Source organism: Capra hircus, chromosome 11, assembly GCF_001704415.2.
Source record: "Capra hircus breed San Clemente chromosome 11, ASM170441v1, whole genome shotgun sequence".
NCBI lineage: Eukaryota > Metazoa > Chordata > Mammalia > Artiodactyla > Bovidae > Capra > Capra hircus.
The window spans coordinates 32,302,206-32,323,066 of NC_030818.1; the positions used below are offsets into that span (position 1 = coordinate 32,302,206).

The 20,861-nt window shown below is 40.5% G+C and overlaps 1 protein-coding gene across 17 annotated transcripts in view; it reads right to left on the bottom strand.

Moving 5' to 3' along the window:
- The window catches only part of NRXN1 (neurexin 1), a 1,209,846-nt gene that overhangs the window by 446,063 nt on the left and 742,922 nt on the right, over window positions 1-20,861 (bottom strand). For 2 of the 17 annotated variants that reach the window (XM_018055228.1, XM_018055225.1), the window contains exon 1: window positions 19,229-20,238. The exons of 13 other annotated variants lie outside the window; for them this stretch is intronic. In XM_018055228.1, the coding sequence (XP_017910717.1) occupies window positions 19,229-19,472 (244 nt within the window). In that variant the 5' untranslated portion in view covers window positions 19,473-20,238. Of the gene's footprint in view, window positions 1-19,228; window positions 20,239-20,861 lie in introns of those variants that run through there. 2 more of the 17 variants (XM_018055227.1, XM_018055224.1) reach the window with 1 other exon arrangement.

Here is a 20,861-nt window from a genome sequence, read left to right on the forward strand (position 1 = left end):
AGGAAAATATTAAAGCCCCTATGCTTTTGAACTGTGGCGTTGGAGAAGACTCTTGAGAGTCCCTTGGACTGCAAGGAGATCCAATCAGTCCATTATAAAGGAGATCAGTCCTGGGTGTTCATTGGAAGGACTGATGCTGAAGCTGAAACTACAATACTTTGGCCACCTCATGCGAAGAGTTGACTCATTGGAAAAGACCCTGATGCTGGGAGGGATTGGGGGCAGGAGGAGAGGGGGACAAAAGAGGATGAGATGGCTGGATGGCATCACCGACTCGATGGACATGAGTTTGGGTGAACTCTGGGAGTTGGTGATAGACAGAGAGGCCTGGTGTGCTGTGGTTCATGGGGTCACAAAGAGTCAGACACAACTGAGTGACTGAACTGAACAGAAGTGATACATTAACAGTACCATAAACAAAAGGCAAGTAATTAACTTGAGAAAAAAATGTTAGACACATGTATAATAAATAGAGAAATAACATTTATAAAGAAATCTTACAAATCAATGAGAACAAAAGGAACACCTTACTAGATAGAGTATTTAATGAATAGGCAATTGGGTGAAGCATAATTGGCAAATTCACATGTGAAGATGTTCAAACACTGCAGAAATTTAAAAAAAGTATATAAAAGTTAAAAGAATGAAGTAAATTTTTTTTGCCTATAAAAAGACCAAAATTAAAAGTGGCAACTATAGCTTGGACTGGCCAGTGTGACAGGGAATGGAAACAGACCAGGAGGTAATGTACAGGGATGCAACGAGAGATCGGGTATAGAATTCAGTTTTGCAAAACTGTACCAAAAAACCAAGAGTATCAAAAACCCTAGATAACTACACCTTCTAACTTACAATTTCCACACTTTTCTCACAGATATTGATATTCAAGTATCATTTATAACACCAGTGCTTAAACAGTTTTTAAATGAAAGCAATCTAAATGTTTAACAACAAAAAGGATTGGTGAAATAAGTATGGTCCAGTTAAAACACCATGTAGTGACTAAAAAATTATATCTAGAACAAAATTATTTAAAAAAAAAAGATGTTCTCCAGGCATTTTTAATTTAAAAAAGGTTACAAAACAGTATGTACAGCAGAATTCTTTTTTTTTTCCTTAGTGTTTAAATATGTAAAGACAACAACTAAAAAAATACTGAAGGTTTTAATAGTGCTGATCTCTGGATATCATAATGGACTTCCCTGGTAGGTCAGTGGTAAAGAATTCACCTGCAATGCAGGAGCCACAGGAGCCACAGGAGCCACAGGTTCAGTCTCTGGGCTGGGAAGATCCTCCAGAGGAGGAAATGGCAATCCATTCCAGTATTCTTGCCTGGAGAATTCCATGGACAGAGGAGTCTGGTGGGCTGAGTCCATGGGGTTGCAAAGAGTCAGACACGACTGAAGCGACTTTGCACACATCACAGCTGTATATTATGATTATGAATGCTGTCATTGCAGTCTCTGCATTTTCTAAATCTTGTACAGTAATAAGGATACTCATGTGTCTAAGTCACTTAGTTGTGTCCGACTCTTTGCAACCCTAGGGACTGCAGCCCGACAGGCTCTTCTGTCCATGGGATTCTCCAGACAAGAACACCGGAGTGGGTTGCTATACCCTCCTCCAAGGGATCTTCCCAATCTAGGGACTGAACCTGCATCTCTTAAGTCTCCTGCATTGGCAGGCAGGTTCTTTACCACTAGACCTACATGGAAAGTCACTCAGTAATAACAAATGTTATTTAAAACATTAATTATCTCTAAATGTCTTAACAATTTGATAGAAAGAATTTAAAGTCAGAGGGAGCCTCTTTTTTCCTTCTCTCATTAACAACAATGGGATACTAAAACCAGGCCATTTCCTCCTGCTCTAACCTTGCATGCCCAAGGATATTCACAGTAGAAAAACCTTCCTCTCGATACCTCCTTTTCCCTACTGCACCCAACCACCAAGCCGACACTATCTTTTCTCCATTTAAAAAATCTCCATAGTAAAATAAATTGAGCAAGGAAGCGTTTTAAACTCTCAGCTTAATGGTGCACACAGGAGTTATGGTTGCTCTCAGTTCAAGTAAATTTTAATGAATAAAGTAGCTCAAAAATTAAAAAAAAATTCTCAAACTATAAATGGAAAACTTGTTCAGTTTCTCAGAGCTTGTTTACTGCCAGGGGAGTCACTCAATTTAAAATTCTTCACAAAGAATGACTTGTATATGACTAGATTACTCCGAGTTTGGGTAACTCATGAATATAGCTGAGAGAAAAGCAGTACAGAATGGGAGAAGAAATGTATAGCTGAGTATTTACTCTCCCTGGGTCTGAGTCTACATCCATAAAATAAGGGATAGGAATTAGTTAATCCTAAAAATCCCTTTTGTACTCCAAATGTCTGGTTCTAAGGATACACTTGTATCCACATAAAGTCAAAAAGAAAGAAGAATTATAACCCAATAATAATGTCATTTTCCAGAAAGATAAAGGTGATTTAGGAAGAAGACAAAGAAAGAGGAAGTTCATAAAAGATTTATCATTAAAACATCACAATTTTTAAAGGAGATAAAATTTGGAAAAGACATTACACAATCTAAAACATTATTGTAGGATATGATGAAATATGTGCTGAAATAATACCTGCATCAAAGTTTTCTTGGTCAAAGGGAAAAAAGTGTTAACCATTAAAAGACATTTTTTACTAGAAGAAAAGAAAAAAGAGAAAGAAATGCCACCTTGGTCTGCATTATAGACAAAATAATCCTTTCTAAGGATACTGGGAATGAAAAATAAAAGAATGTGTAAATGGAAGAATAAAAGGATGTCACAGACAGATTTGTAAATTGTGTGTGTGTGTGTGCATGTCTCTGCTTATATCTATATGCAGATAACCCTCAAAAATATAACTCCACTGCAAAACCAGAGTTGGCTGAGTGTAGATACACCCTATTCCAATCAAAACAATAGCTGTGAGCCTTTAAGGGGAGTCTGCTTGCAGTTTTCTCCCTATAAGAATATTTTTAGATGTAACAGTCCTTCCTAGAAGAAAGGTAATAGACTTAACAACTGGCAGGTATCATTGCTAATATTTTACGAAGAGCAATTGAGAATTAACATTATGATGTCAGGTTTGAGGTACCCTTCCACATTTTTATCCCTGCATTCTAATAATTTCCTGAATTCTCTTTATGTAAAGCAATCATTTTCTACTGGTTCATCAGACAATATGTGTTGTGGGCTTAGAAAGAGGTACATAAATGCCAGCAGTTGAAGATGAAGTCTTATTCCGCAAGAGCTGGCCAAGAACCATTTACACTAGAATCTCCTAAAGTGAGTACTGAGAAATGCAAATCTTGAATCTTACCTCCAATTTACAGAACAGAACCATTAGGGGTACAGGCATCTGCAGTCTTAATAAGCTCCCTAGGCGATTCCAATCTGTTTAAATTTTAAGAATCATCAGCTTGCATCAGTTTTGTGTATGACTATTTCCTAAGTAACTGGGTTACCTTTATTATTAAAATGTTTTTATTCTTGCTAAATATAACTTATAAAGCACAAACATCATGTCATTTATTTCTCACATAACATGGTTCAAGAAGGACAGGGATTGTCACTTGTGTCCCATTTTACAGCCATCACTCAGCCAGCAACTGATGGACCATAGCTCTAAACTTCTTGCTCTTACAACATACAACAAATGTTAATAAAAGTTATCAAGACAATGAAGAATGCCATCTCCAATGGTGGAATCAAAGGCAACAGAAGAAACATTTAGATATTTAAGGCTATTTAAACAGCTCAAAAATTATACCCTGCTGACTGTAACTCTAAAGTCAGCTCCAACAGGATGAACATATCATGGCTTCTACGTAAGGAGCAGTCTATGAACCATTCTGGAAACATTTCCGTATCTGTGAGTATTTACTGTTGGGCAGTACATTAGGTGCTGTAGAGAAAACAAAAACCATACTCCCTGTTCTCAGAGAATTTAGTCCAGAAAAGTTAGGAGGCTGCTGTGAATATGCAGACAGTGTTTGTACAAACACATACTTTGTGTGCATCTCATCATAATCTCGAAATTCATTGATAACACCTGGAAGCATTTCCTTGCACCTTGTCCGTCTCTGCTTTGGGGGGAATGTGGGCTATCTCAGCAGCTGGGCATCATTTTTCATACTATTATAAGAAAACTACATTTCCAAAGTGAGATTTCTTTGTCATCCTTATGAAGAATCAAATGGTTTAATTATTAAGTTCTTGACAGAGTATCTAAATTTTCCAAGTACCCTTAAATAATCTCCTACAAGTAATTGGGTGTTTTAACTATATATAGCTTCTTGTCACTGTTCAACTAAAAAATATTACAGCATTATGTTAAATAAAGATGCATTAAACCTGAGTATTTTTCTAAGTTATTTCAACAATGATCAAAGCCAATGAGTTTGTCATTCCAGCTGAAATCCTCATGTCTTTTCTAAAAGACAAACCCAAATAAGCAAGAAGAAAATGAAATGATCGCACTAACAAAATGTATTAACAGTCTATCTCTAACCATGATCATGTCACCAAACCACCTCTCCTTTCATTTCTTTCTATCTCATAGGACCTCCGTCCCTTTTAGCTTTTTCTATGATCCCAAAGGTCTATAGAGATTGAGTCCTTTTTGTAGTTTTTCCCAGAATCCCTGAAGAATTCTTAAGCCTACTCATCTGCTTACCTGTGCTCCCCTACTTCCATGGGAGAAAGAGCACTGGACTCTGAGAACCAGTGTGCTGTGTTTAAGTCCCACTTCTGCCTTTCATAAACATGCGACTAATCAGGCCACTTAAAGTGAGCAAGCCACATGGTTTCCCTACCTGTAAAATGGGGCAAAATCTACCATGCATAATTTGTAGGCTTATTGTGGGTATCAGGTGAGATTAAAACATGAGAAATCATTTTTTAATATTAAGAGCTCTACAAATGTGAAAATGGAAATGCAATCAAACATTTCCACAAATACCAACAGAACATTGGTGGGTTTCCTATAGACATGTGTAATAAAAGAAGACCTGTACCGGTCTAGCCCATCTGATGGGTAGATGGAGCTTCTGGTACGCTGTAAAGCTGCAGTGGAGTGAAAAAGAGATGGCAGTCACCTCTCCTACTGGCTACTACTCCCAGGATATTTGGGAGACCTCCCTCAAGTGTTGGTAAGAACAAAAAGTAGGCAGGTTGAACTTTAAAGCCTGAGGCAGCACAATAGATTTGATGCCTCTTTCAGACACTGTGTTCTTTGTAGACAGTAAGACAACATTCTCTCCCAAGCAGCAGACATTCAATAAGCACTTGTTGATTGATTGGTCTCTGCATTCTTGGCACTCACTGGAACAGTGATTAGCCAGCAGAGAGTGTAAAAACACCCACATTTTGGTAATAACCTAAATATCTGCATATTGTGAATGAGGAGGCTGAATGAAAAAATTATGTGAAAACAGAAAGTCAGCTCCCTACATCTCTCTCCTTTATCATTTTCTCTTGGCAGAAGCAGGACTTTTAACAGTGGTATATCCAGGGATCTTAAGGCAAATGAAGGATGGGGCACTGCCCTGCTCCTGGGGGGCTTTTGGTCTCTACGTATGCTGTCTATCACTCAAGTACGTGCTCCTCTCTGGCAGCTCCAAGCCCGTGCCTAGCGAGCAAAGCACAGTGTTTTACAGCTGAACTAAAAATCAGATCTCTTCTACACTGCTTTTCCCCAAGGCTGGAAAAAATATATATTTTTGTTGTTTGACGGCTGCATGTCTAAGAACACACACAGACAGTCATTCATTTGGTGGTCAGACCCAATTGCCTGGGATGACTAATAAAAACTACATTTGCAACCATTTGTTTGTTTTAAAAAAAAAATAGCACAAGTGGAGTGAAAGTGGTGTTTTCTGCTCAGGTTATCTGCCATGTTAAGAATGCCTTCCTCCCTGCTTTATAGAAAGCAGGGTGGGGATCAAGTATAGGTATAAATTCCTATTAAACATTTATTTTAAGAAACAGACTAGCTATATTTTAAAAACAGGTGATGAAATTACAGTTGCTGAGCATTTTTATTTGATTTAGTATTCTAAGATGCTTCTGTTCTATTTAAATGCTAGACTTTTGGCGTTTGGCTATGGCATAAGCATCAGAGTGGCCACAATAAAATAACAGAGATTCTGGGCCAGGAAATACTGTTTCTCTTGCCTAAACCTTTTTCAGCTGTAGTATAGCCAGGTACACATGGCTTTGTGTTTGCTGACATTTTCAGGGACTAGTTGGGGGGAAAAAAAGTGGAATTTTTTTTTCCTAAATCTCTCCTCCTTATAAAAAAGACCTCTCAGTCCTACCGTGTCGTAATGAGCCCTAATTTAAATTTTAAAAGAATTTCGGAAAAGATAATAATACAAAACAAGGTTCAACAGTAAGATGTATCAATAGCCTTGGCAGTTAAACCCTGATGCAGGTTTCCTGGTTTAATTCCTATGTAGACAAAGGGCATAAAAATTATTGGTATTCTGCATTATGTCCTCTTGGTAATATCTGTGACATCCTTTTTTGGGTTAATCAGACACCAGGAAAGGAGATCACCTTCAACCCCTTGCCTTTACTTAAGGAATCCACCAAATCAATCTAGCAGGATAAGAGGACAATCTGTTTTAAAAGACTTTGAGGATAGTTGTTTTCAAAACTAACCTCCATCTTTCCTGTTTTCTGTGTGTTTTTTCTTTTTTTTTCCTTAATTGAGTACAGAGCAGAGAGGGCCCACTTGGAGAGAGGTTAATCTATTACTTGAACAGCAGCAGCCATTTATCAAGCCTTGTGATAGATGATTACATAAAGGGTCTAGACCTCACAAAAACCTTACGGAGTAGATATCACAGGTCCTATTTTACTCTTGAAGAAACTGAGACTCAGAGAGGTTTTGAAACTTGTCCAAAGTCAGTTAGTTAGTGAATACAAAGATATCAAAAAATAAATCCTTTATAGTCTTGCTTGGGAATTCCTAGAGAACCCACCTGCCAAGGCAGGTTAGACATAACAGAGGTGGATTTAAACCCCGCGTCGGTGAGATCCCCTGGAGGAGGGCATGGCAACCACTCCAGTATCCTTGCCTGGAGAATCCCATGGACAGAGGAGCCTGGCAGGCTGTTGCACAGAGTCGGACATGAGCGAAGTAACAGCACACATGCACACTCGCGTGGCATTATTTTAAGTGTAATGAGTGCAATGTCAGCAAATAAACTGGAATGAAAATGCTGTTATAAAGTCAGAGGAACAAATCAATCTTTAAGAAAAATGTAGCTAAAAGACTTAAACTTCGAAGCATTTACCGCCCTTTCTGAATGTTGCTTTAGCTTATAGTCTGAATAGAAATGAGTAGGAAAAAATGCTTTAATTCATTATGTACTCATATAACACCATGTATATATAATCTATACTTTTTTTTTTCATTTTAAAGGTTTTACATTAAGAAACCATAATTAAAATTAGGATAAATACTTAATTAATTGTCAGTCTTTTCTCTGTACCTTGCCTTCAGAACTATACAATTTTATTTAACTATTTACAGAGGTATTCCTTTCATCTCATGAGAATATAATCACATAATCCCATACATTGCAACTGTTTCCTTTTAATTGTAAATCATGGCTGCACTTGCAAATTAGTCTATTATCACAGGAGATCTATCAATTTGATGGGGAATGTATTTGCCAACTAGAATGAAAAAAGTTAATAAACATTAATAAGCATCTTAAATCAATCATTCCTTTACTCTTGATGTGGTGGTGGATATCAAGATTAATAAATCAGTCCAGATGAATCAAGGGAGGCACACAGAGAGGCTGCTTGATGCCACGTGTAGTTAAGAAGAAAGATGCTTAAAAACAAATTGGAAGATAAGGATGAGGCACTAAACCTTCAGTGAAATGGTTTGTAAATTAAACAAAGTAAATTTAGATAGTAATCCATGTTGGTTCCTTATGTACCACGGGTGATAAAAGCTGGAGGAGAAAACAAAATGCTCAGTCAGGATAAATTATATCTGTTGGCAGCACACTGTGGAATTTAAGAACACGGACTTCAGAGTGAGCCTGCTCCAGTTTCAAGCCAGGCCTGACAACGTCTGTTTAGTCACTTTGTCATCTCTTAACTTTCCTGTGCTTTTATATCTCTAAGTGTAGAAGGGAAGTTAATATTATCTGTCTCACACAGTTGAGAGAATTAAATGAGTTGATATTTTGCTAAGGGCTTAGAATAGCATCCAACATACAATAAGCAATGAGTGATTATTAAATAAATAAATGATGTCACTGGCTACTTGCTATCACTTTACATAGCCCTAGTTCTTTCTCTGTACAACCGCTTTACTGGGGAGAACTGGGAGAGTAAAACACCCCTGCAATATTTAAGTCATTTTCTTTCTATTAACAAAGAGTTGAATTAATTTCTTGGGTAGAAATTAAAATTTTTGTTTATCATATTAAGAGTGAAAAATCATAATGTTATGTTTAAAACAAATATTACTGAGGCAAGCATTTTGTTACTGGCAAGTACAAATAGACTGTTGTTATACAAATACAGTCATTACAAAGGCACCTAGATAATCAATACCTTGTGCCATCTACTGAAATACAAAGCTTTTGTATAAACACACTTATCAGAAACCCATCAGCAGTGATCTACTTTTGATTACTATATGATAAATGGTCCAGAGAAGCATCAAAAATTCTATTATCTCATTTAGGACAAGTTTCAAGGAAAAGAATGAGTGGGGACGCCAGATACATTATTTGCATATACAACAGCATGTCCAGTTAACCACTTTGCTGACAGAGATTCATTTATTATTCATCTTATTCCAGCATATGTTAATACTTTGACAGTAGACATGAAAAAATGACTGATACAGCACATTGAATTTTGGAAATGTTAAGTAAGGACTTCAAGGAAGTGCATAGCTTAGAGCGTTGAGAAATATTCTGTTATTTCAATTATGGAAAGATGTAATGTAGAGAATGATTAATTTACAGTGAGTATCTAGGCTCAAAAGAGTCTAAAATGGCAAGACTTTCAGAAATCAATATGAAATATAAAATATATAGACTACTAAGTAATGTTCTGCAAAGCAACTAGAAAGTTTAATTTCTATAATATACCTTCCAGATAAAAATCCCCAGAGGCATTTAAACTAGTCATGCGTTGGTATTATTTCTCTATACTAGCTTGTAATATAACTTATAATTGAAAAGTATAACTACATATAAAATGACATAGATATGAACTAGAGCATTTTTCTTGAAATATCCGAAAGAGAAGTTCCTCAGGAAAATGACATATTTCTTTAAAAGGCCCTGCTGCTTACCCAAATAAAAGTGATAATTGAATAGTATGTGAGTACCAGGACAGTGAGTTTCCATATTAGCCCTAAATGCACTTTTAGAACATCATCACAATCACTCATAACAATGTGCTTCATGCTGTGGAACTACATGGATAATGCAATCTTAATGTAAAATTAAGATGAATTAATGTAAAATTAAAATGAATTTAAAATCATTTCAGCTTTAAGAAGCATCAGAAATACCACTCTTCTAGCAGCTCTGAATCTTGTAGTCATTATGACCAGATGGTAACTAATAGCCAAGACAGACTGAACCACATAAATAATTACATGCACCAAAGTTAGTCCAATGGCAACTCAGGCAATCAAAATAACTGTCAGAAGTGGTGTGCAAGTTAGTGATGTCACTGCCTGTATTCTACCACACATGAAAAATCACTGCCTTATCATTTACTAAAAAGGTCTATTTATTTCTCAATGATCATTTTCAAAGATATAGCATAATGTTTGTTCATTGTTTACATGGGAAAACAAGTCACCAAATATGTACATAAACACAAAGTCCATAACCTTGCTTTTCAAAACTGTGGGTCACATTATATAATACATTTATACTGGAGATCCCATTGCCAAAAAAGATCTAATATACTGAGTTTTGCAATGAAAATGTCTACAAGATTCATAGAAGCTTTATGTAAAACTTAATATGTACATAACCAAGTATTTTGACTGCACACTGGAGAAAAACCTTTCTACCTCAGTTACAATTCAAAAATCCACAGATATTAAGTTCATACAATAGACATAGTAGGTTCTTCTTGGCTGCCTGTATAGCTAGTGATTAAAAGGAAGTTTGTCCAAAAATCATCATTTTAGTCATAAAGTGTTTTATCATTATTACATGGCTGTTACATTATTTATCACTGCCTGAGTATAGTCCTTTATGTTGAACTTGATAATGGTCCTTATTTTTTAATCCATCCCCCCTTACTATTACTTTTCAGCTAAATATCAAAATGTAATATTAACTAAAAGTTCTTTTACCTGAATGGAGACATAAATTTCATATCTATACTCACCTGAAATTCTTAACAACTATATGAGTTAACTAACTTTTTTGATTAAGTTTTTTCTTAATGAAGAAACAATTTTTTGTTGCTTTTTTGGAGTAATGACTTGGAAAACGATGAGAGTGGGACAAAACTCAGGTTTTTAAAATTCACATGCCATATTCTTTTCAAAATCCTGCCTCTTAACATATTGGAGCAAGAAAGCAAAAAAGTACTGGGGCTGCTTAATTAAGTGACCCTGGAAGAATCATCACCTCTCTAAGTCCGTTTCCTTGTCAGCAAAATGGTGATCATAAGTTCTGCTAGGGTTATGATGATGATTAAATGAGACACTTTACATGAGGGCTCTGTGGAAATATATACATAAAATCCAGCTATTTTTACTAGGTTCTGTCAAAAGCTTGATGGAATTCATTGTTATTTGATCAAAACTGAAAAAACTCTTGCATTTTGTGAGGGAATGTAATGTTTTAAAAAGCTATTAACAATTTCAGTGTGGAGAAATACTCTTCACCCTACACAGCCCAAAAAAGAACTCGGCTAAAAGACCACGTGAAAGGAAGCAGGTGCTTTTCTAAGAGATATTCTGTAGGACCTTAGCTGATAGGCAAGTAAGTACTCAGCAAGTTACCCTGAGCCTGACCACCACACCAGGCTCCTGGGCATCTAAAAAAGCCACCTCTACCTAATGAGGACAACTGGATGGCTTAGGGAGTCTGTATACAATCTTTGCAAAAATATCTCCAGTTACAGCATGTTTACAATCAATAAAGTTCTGGGAAAAGGCTAGAGTATGAGGATTTTGAGATCCTTGTTGCCAAAAGAATCTTAGAACTCAAAGTTGAAAAGGATCTTGTCCAATTAAAAATAAATTTGGCATATGAATGACAAAGCAATATAAAATGCCACTCTCAACATTACTATTGAGATCCTTAACACCTCTACAAACAATTATGTCTTTCAATAAAATAAGGCACACAAGGGAGTGTAAATGAGGCACTGATAGCTGACTGTATAAAGGTGGTTTTCTCTATAGGAATTAAGTTCAGTTGCTGTATTCTGTTCTCAAGGACCAAGGTTCAAATTGCCTTAGGTACCCAGTGTTCAGGAAACACTGGACGAACTGGTACAGCCCCTCCTCACTGCTGGAGCACAGGCTTCTGGGAAGAGTATTCAAAACATGGAGGAAGATGAGTCAGAAGATGAGGGTTCTACCTCCAACTCTGTTACCAATTTGATCCTATGAGTTCAGTTCATTTACATTATTTACAGCTCTGTTGTCACATCTATAAAACGAGAGGAATGTGCTCCCCAAACTTTAGAGCTGGGAGAGAAGTGAGGTTCCAAGCTGTGACTGAATTCCAGAAGTCACACATTTACTCATTGGTTGAATCAGAACCAGAATTCCTGATTTCAAGATCTCGTTTTTCCCACTACATATGTCTTCGCTCTGAAATCTCTTATAATTTTTTAAAAGTGCATTTTATCATGGTAAGAACACTCAACATGAGGTTTACCCTATTAGGAAAATTTTAAGTGTACAATACAGTATTGTTAACTGTAGTCACAATGTTGTACAGAAGATCTGTAGAACTTACTCATCTTGTGTAATTGATACTTTATGCTTGTTGATTAGGAACTACCTCATTTCCTCTTTTCTCCATCCACCCCTAGCAACCACCATTCTGTCCCCTAATTCTATGAATTTGATTGTTTTAGATGTTTCATATAAGTGGAATAACGCAGCATTTGTCTTTCTAAGACTGGCTTATTTCACTCAGCATAACACCCTCAAAGTTTATCCATGTTGCAACATACTACAGAATATCCTTCTTTTTTAAGGTTGAATGCATATTCCACATTTTCTTTATATATTCAATCCAAATCACAGTACGATATCACCTAACACCTGTTAAGATGGCTGTTATCAAAAAGACAAATTTTGACAAAGAAGTGAAACTAGAACCCATATACACTATGAGTAGGAATACAAAATGCTACAGCTACAGCTACTGTGAAAAATAGTATGGGTGTTAATCAAAAAATTATAAATACAACCACCATTATGATCCACCAATCCCATTTCTATCTATCAAAAAGAATCGACATTAGGATTCTGCAGATACATCATCACTCCCATGTTTACTGTAACACCCTTCACAATACAAAAATGTGGAAACAAATTTTTTTTTAACAAAAATTTTTTTGGGGCCTATTGTCATCTGACCACTTAACAAATCCATGGTCCTATTTATTCTTCATGGAGATGTAACTCATTGTATTCTCATTTTATAGGTTGAAAAACTGTACTCAATATGCCAGGAAATTTAGAAAACTCAGCAGTGGCCACAGGACTGGAAAAGGTCAGTTTTCATTCCAATCCCAAAGAAAGGCAATGCCAAAGAACGCTCAAACTAACGCACAATTGCACTCATCTCGCTAGCAAAGTAATGCTCAAAACGCATAATTGCACTCATCTCACACGCTAGCAAAGTAATGCTCAAAATTCTCCAAGCCAGGCTTCAACAGTACGTGTACCATGAACTTCCAGATGTTCAAGCTGGATTTAGAAAAGGCAGAGGAACCAGAGATCAAATTGCCAACATCCACTGGATCATTGAAAAAGTAAGAGAGTTCCAGAAACACATATATTTCTGCTTTATTGACTATGCCAAAGCCTTTGACTGTGCGGATCAGAACAAACTGTGGAAAATTCTGAAAGAGATGGGAATACCAGACCACCTGACCTGCCTCTTGAGAAATCTGTATGCAGGTCAGGAAGCAATAATTAGAACTGGACATGGAACAACAGACTAGTTCCAAATCGGGAAAGGAGTACATCAAGGCTATATGTTGTCACCCTGCTTATTTAACTTATATGCAGAGTACATCATGAGAAGCACTGGGCTAGAGGAAGCATAAGCTGGAATCAAGATTGCTGGGAGAAATATCAATGACCTCAGATACACAGATGACACCACCTTTATGGTAGTAAGCAAAGAAGAACTAAAGAGCTTCTTGATGAAAGTGAAAGAGGAGAGTGAAAAAGTTGGCTTAAAGCTCAACATTCAGAAAACTAAGATCATGGCATCTGGTCCCATCACTTCATGGCAAATAGATGAGGAAACAGCATCAGACTTTTTTTTTTTAAGCTCCAAAATCACTGCAGATGGTGACTGCAGCCATGAAATTAAAAGATGCTTACTCCTTGGAAGGAAAGTTATGACCAACCTAGACAGCATATTAAAAAGCTATGTTTTTTCCAGTGGTCATGTATGGATGTGAGAGTTGGACTATAAAGAAAGCTGAGCACCAAAGAATTGATGCTTTGGAACTGTGGTGTTGGAGGAGACTCTTGAGAGTCCCTTGGACTGCAAGGAGATCCAACCAGTCCATTCTGAAGGAGATCAGTCCTGAATATTCATTGGAAGGACTGATGTTGAAGCTGAAACTCCAATACTTTGGCCACTTGATATGAAGAATTGACTCATTGGAAAAGACCTTGATGCTGGGAAAGATTGAAGGCAGGAGAAGGGGACGACAGAGGATGAGATGGTTGGATGGCATCACAGACTCAATGGACATGAGTTTGAGTAAGCTCCAGGAGTTAGCAATGGACAAGGAGGCCTGGCGTGCTGCAGTCCATGGGGTTGCAAAGAGTCGGACTTGACTGAGTGACTGAACTGAAGTGAGGTTGAAAAAACAATCTTAGGGAGGATAAGGAAGTTAGTGAATTTACATAAGGTGAGAAAGTGGCAGTGGCCAAATTTTCATGTAGAAAATGATTTTGAGAATTATCTTCACCAGACCAAGCTGCCTCAACTACTTCTGTTAATAAATTAGTGTGAACTTAAATCAGTGAATCCCCTGCCTGAAATACATTTGCAAAATAAGCCTTATTTCTATTTGAAAAATAAAAAGCTCTATGTTTTTGTTAGAGGAAATATATGCAGCTACTTGGTGGAAAGCAATTGTGTAAGGAGTTCTTTCTGGAACATTAACATTAAAGGATAATGCAAAGTGATGTAGCTAAAATTTACTATGTTGATATTTTCATCAGATCATTTCATGTTGAGCCCTGGATGATTTCTACATATACATAAAGTTTATAGCTTCTGTATTTGTGCTCAGAGGCTATTTGCTTTTAAAGGGCAAGTTTGTTTAAAGATGAACCCTTTCTAACAATAGCTTGCTGTATTTTTGGAACTAAATTGCAAAAATTTTTGATGGTCATGATTGGGTATATTAGTTCCTCCTCTCTCCCCTCTGCTACCAATGTCCGCCTTGTTATTTGACCTGTCATGATATCTGGTGTACAAACAAAAATATGCACATATTACCAAATGAATGAATGGGCCATCTAAGAAATCAATATATTAAAATTAAGGGCAACTAAGACACTAGAGTCTTGGACTGCTTGGACCATAATTAATTCAAGGATTCTTCCAGGAGTATTAGCTGACAAGCTTGTCTAACATATCATGGCAGAGATGCACAATTTTGGCCAAGAAGCCAAAGTAAGGAAGAAGTGTGGGGTAGGGTTATCTACTTTAGCAGAATATTCATTGCTAAAAATGTTCTGAGTTTCTCATATGAATCAATTACCAGGAAAGCAAAATTGTTCTTCAACACAGTAAAGTCAAGTGTATTTTGAAAGGCGTTGTTAACTCTCTTGGTTGCTAGACAAAAGAGCAAAGGGATCACTCTATCATACAGCACCCTCCTGACTGTGAGAAAAACAAAAACCTCCTCAGAATCAATGAAGTGATCCATGAGACACCTGGCAGATGCCATCAGCCTCTCTCATAGTATCCACTATCGTTAATACATGCTGGCAGCAAGATGTAAAGTCCTGGTCCTTGTAATGATTTCTACTCCAAGAGATTAACCATGAAAGCACATGGAAGACCCTCTCAGTTCAAGTTTCGAAAGCTCTGAGCTCATGCAATTGCTCTGGGCTACAGGCCGTGGAGAGTTGATTCTAATTCCTCTTTGACTGCAGCCAGAGACTTGGCTGTATATTTTGGTGCCCCTGTGGTGTGCCTCAGTATCTGGGTATTCAAACTGCCTCCAAAAGCCCCCATACTTTTTAGAAGTTTAGTGTGTGTATGAAAGTGCCTCTGAAAGAGAAATGTTATCAATTTAAATACAGTTATTTTCCTTATAGAAGTGCAATGGGCTATCTCAATTATAAACCACACTTTTTAAAATCTGTTAACATTCCCTTCTGGGAAAGCCCTTTAATAGTATAAGCTAATCATGGCGGTAAAATTTCCGGAGTTCATACTAGTGGGAGAATGGCTGGCGCTGCTATGCTCATTCCTATGATGGTTTTCTCTTTCCTTTATCTCCTGAAATTATTGAGATGCCCTAAGCTAATTTTTGAAAGTATGCAGAGGTACTTAGGAAATCCAGGAGCAGGGATAAAAACCTGAGCATTGCACTGACATCATTCTATGCTCAGCACATATGGCACCTCACTAAAGCAATACCAACTGAACACACTGGCTTATTCTGAACTCTTGCTGGCTTTCAGTAGCAGTCTTAATTACAAGCAGGCTTACTTTTTATCATTTACAGTCACACAGTTCTCCATTGATTTGACTAGGAAAATTCAATTTTTCTGTGGAGGTATTTTCAACCTTTATATTGTTAAGTACATGCAAAATAAAATAGGATCTTGCAGTGATCTCAAAACATGCTTCTCATATTCATTAAGAAAAAAAAAATCCTCATCATAATCTCTGCAACTGGGTCAGCTTGCACAAAGATGCTCAAGGTAGCGATGAATGCTTTCAGCACCCTGCAATCCTTGTAAGTGACACCTCCTAATAGCGCAAATGAAGCATGGCATGATGAGAAAATGAAGAAGAATGGACCTGGACAGTCAACCCAGCAGTTTTCAAAACACAGAGGGGAGACTCAGTTTTGTTCCCTTAAATACACCACACATGATTTTTCTTTTACACATTTGAGCACATGCATGCTTTCCCTATTATGAGAAAAATGTCTCATGATTCCACAAAATCCTATTATAAGCAAATAGGGTAGCTCTTGTGTTCATCTATATATGTATATTTGCCATAGTCTCAATTTTTGAGCCAAACCTCATTTGCACCTGCCTTGACTTTCAGCCAGGAGTTTATCATATTGTCATTCACCTTTATGCTTTTCCTTCACCATCATCTATGAGGCTCAGAGATTATTTCCTTGTGGGCGCTCTCTCTAATTAGCTGAATATTCAGAGAGCTTATTGACCCAACAAATTCAACATCACCTCTTTCTTATTAGGTTTCTTTTAAGCCACCACCCTGCCTGCTCTGCTCTCAGCCTCTCTGCATCCCCACCTCAGTCGCATCTCCACCTCACTCCTGTCTCTCCATCTTCCACCCTCAGAGGCTTATTTCATCCTTAACATGCCTCAGCTGTTCTCTAGGCAGAGTTTATCCCCTCTTTCAAGGGAGGGAAGAGAGAAAGTACGAAAAACCCACAGCTGCTTTTATTTGGTGGAGGTTGGCTACTGACTGGTAAGTTTGCTACCCTGATTAAAAAGAAAAAAAAAAAAAAAAAAAGAATCAGAAAGCTTCTTCCAAAAGTATGTGTGAGAAGGGTGTAAGAGTTTCAGAAAGAAACAAATATGACCATACAACAGAACCTTCGAAGGAAAGAGAGTTTTTTGACTCAAAATAATGGCAACTGCTGGTCACATACAATTCCCTCCGCCATCCATCCATCCTTTCCCTTTCCCAGCGATAGATACGCCTGGTTTTTCATTCACGCACAGAGAGAATCACTACATTCTGGTGGGAAGGAAGTGTTTGCAGAGACCAGCAGAGGGCGCCTGACTGGGGCAGAAGCTGCAATGGTAGGAGGACCAGGGTGCCTCTCCGCGGTGGGGCCCCCTTGGTCTTCTCCTCTTCCCACAATCCCCGGGTGCCCTCCGATTTTAGCCACATCCCTTGGGAGACAGGCAGAGCCGCAGCAAAGGAGAAATTAATATGCATATAAGATTATTAGCCAAGCGCTCCCCACTGGTACAATTAGGCGCCCCACCCTCTCGCATACCCCATCTGGCTCACCGCACCCACCCACGCTCTGTCTGCCCCGCCCGCGCCTGGGGCTCGCCTCCTTTCCTCCGGGCTCACACAATTTTGCACAAAGGCCGGGCAGTGCGTAAGGACTGCACTCGGGAAAGGGAGCCGCAAGCTACCAGGATACTGTGGGCAAGGGAGAGAGCTAGGCAACTCCTTGCTGTTTCAGAGGGATTTTTCCTTCCTGTCACTTTGTGCCAAAAGGAAAAAAATAAAACAACCCTTTGAAGGTATCACTCAGGTCTCCATCCTAGGCACGCTGACTGGAGAGAGTTCTAGAGAGGGAACTGGGAGAAGGAAGGGAAGGGATTCTTGGGCTCATTGTGAGAGTGTCTAAGCCACTCCTAAAGGAGATGCCCAGGGGATTTGTTCTCCTCAGTTGGGTTAGGCTGCAGCCTCTCACATCTAACCAGAACTGTCTCCAGGTGGGAAGCCTTCCCTGGGGAAGGGGCCATTCTGCTATAACTAGCAGCTGCTAGGGGGAGAGGAATTCCCTAGGGAGGGGTAAAGTGTTCAGTGAGGAACCAAGTCTGAAAGGGAAAGGGGCCCTGCAAGCAAAAGAGGAAGAAAAAGATGTAAAAAGAGTGTCCGTAACTTTCACCTTGCTTCTTAAAGTAACAGACTTTACACCAGAGGGAAAGAAAAATTGGGACTGGGGGAAGACACACACACACAGACACACATACACACACACACAAACTGCTGATGTTTTATTTATTGGGAACTCAGAGAATCTGAAATAGGCATTTATCTGAAGATGCCAGGAACCTGGCTTTACACTGCTGGCCATTCTGGAGAAGAAACCTGCCAACCAAAGCTTTCCTCCATACTCTGCTCTTTACAAAGGAATTCTCGGTGAGAACAATTCTCTCTGTTCGAACTTCTCCTCCTCCAGGCAGACCTCCTAGTTTAATTATACCAGCCAGCACTGACCCACCTGCCCTCTTTGGGGAGCACTATACTCTGAGGAAGGAGGACACAGGACCTCCCTTATCTCAACAGCCTTCACACATGATCCAAAAAGAAGCATGTAAGTGTAAGGGATGGGGGAAAGTGGATGGGGTTCAGAGGTCCTCTCTAAACTGGGCAGGGGCTGGCAATCATAAGAGAGGGTGCCTCCACCACCCTCCCACCTTCTCCAATTAAGGGAAGAGGTGGGGACAAGTGGAAATAGCCTCCTGTTGAGTGAGTCCCGGGACCTGCCACCATCACTGCAGTCTGGGTTCTCTCTCTTTGGAGGAATGTGCGGGCTGGAACCTCTCCCTCCCCCAGACCAGCGAAGATGGGCAGGAGGTGGGGCAGCACACAGCACAGACAAAAGGTTCAGAGAGCGCTCCTCTCTCGGGAGCTCAGGTCCCCGGACAGAGCTCGGTCCCCTATTCGGCCACACCGAGTGACCTTCTCGCTAGTAACGCCCCCTTCCCGCGGGGCCCAGGCGCCCGACCAGGGATGGTCCTTTAATAGGTGCCCACATCTCTCTCCCGACACCCCCCGGCAAGGAACGCCCCTCCCACCCCTCACCACAAACACCCGCGACGCCTTCCTCCAACCCCTTTCTATTGTCTTCAAAGAGATAAGTGGCTCCCACCAAACACACCCAAATGCACCTCCCTCTCTCGCGCTCCCATTTCTCCGAGCCTTAAGGGCCGAGAAGCGAGTGCAGGGTTGGAAGGGGGGAGCGAGGGAGTAGCCCGCGAGAACTTGGCATCGCAGACCCACCGTGTCCGCCTCGCAATGATGCCGGTGACCTGTAGATTGCAATAGGCACTGAATGATGCTTGCTGCTGCCATGGAAATGGTGGATGTGGTGCGCTCCCAAACTGGACGCCCCCCAAGCCACTCCTAGGAGGCCGCTGAGGGTGAGCGGGACTATCCAGAGCAGGGCCAGGCGCCCCCCCGCGCCGCCGCCGCCGCCCCCAGGCGAGCCCAGCTCGGCGCCGCACCGGAGCATCCTCTGGTACATGGCGGGGCGCCCGCCGAGGGGCCGCCGCCGCGGGAGGCAAAGTTTGGGGCGCGGGGAGGGAAGAGGGCGCTGGGGAGCGGGCAGCTCAGGGTGGGCTGCAGGGCCGGCCGCCTCACCGCGCCAGGGCACCCATCCTCTCCCTCCTTCGGACAGTCTTCTCGGGGTCCTGGAGTCCACCGTGCCTTGCACCCCAAAGATTCCGAAACATAGCCGAGGCTAATGCAGCTGATAGGGGCTTGTCCGGAAAGGCAGTCCCGGGGAACAGCAAGCGCGGAGCAGGCGGCTGCTCCCAGATTTCCAGGGCTCCAGGTTCTCGAGAGATACTCCCAAAGAGTTTCGGGCGAGTGCGTGCCGGGGGGTGGGGAGCGGGGAAACGGTTTAAAGCTCCTCCCGGAGGGTCCTCACTTCTACATGACAGCCATCCACCGCGAATCCACTAGGTAAATCCATTTAGCATTGTGTGTGGGAACCGAGGAGGCCACTTCGCCGGCCCAACCTCCTTTCAAGGGAGAAGCAGACCCCATGGACTCCAGGCGCCTCTTCGCTCCATTCAGCTCGGGCCGGCTCGCCCGCTCGCGCCAGCCTCCCCCGGGCAGCGCGCGGAGCAGCGGCGCGCATCGCCTGCTCCCGAGGCAATCTCCGCGTCCGCCGCCTCCTGACACTTACGCCCGGCAAGGGGTTCAGAGGGAAGAGTGCACCCTTACGAAAGAAGCAGGGATCGAACGGGGGAAAGAGAGCTGGGGAAAAGCAGAAGCAGACAAAGGAGGGGTGGGGGGTGGGGGGGGAAGCAAAAGAAAGAGAAAAAAAAGAGAGAAGAAAAACCACACAAGCTGGCGAAGCGAGGGGCTCTATGCAAATCTGCAGTCTCCAAACAGCAAATCACTGAAGCTCGGATGCAATGCAGAGGACGAGCCTATGTAACGAGGGAGGCTGGTCTGGCTTCCCACAAAAATCGCCCTGCTTTGCCTCTCTCAAGCATTCTCCACACATCAAAGGGACACGTGTACCGCGATGCGGGGAACACCTAAAAGGCAACTCTCCCTCCTCTGCCAGGTGATCCCGCCGTCTGAATTACAATGGCAAATGGCACCCGTCCCCTACCCCTATGGTTTAGATGTAACCAGTGTCTTGAGAGCTCTTAAAAGAGAAAGAATTCGGCTCTTTTTATTGGACCAAACTTGTCCTGCCAGGTGTTCAAACCGAATCTGCGAAATATGGCTTGACACCATCTACTCAAGCATCAGTTTTGATGATCTGTTAATTACACATATTACTCATAACAAAGAGCCCTGGTTCCTACTACAATATCATATCTCATATAAGGCAGTAGAAGTGCAGGAAGTCAAACTACACAAGGAGGAAAAAGAATGAGTAAATCTGCCCATTGAG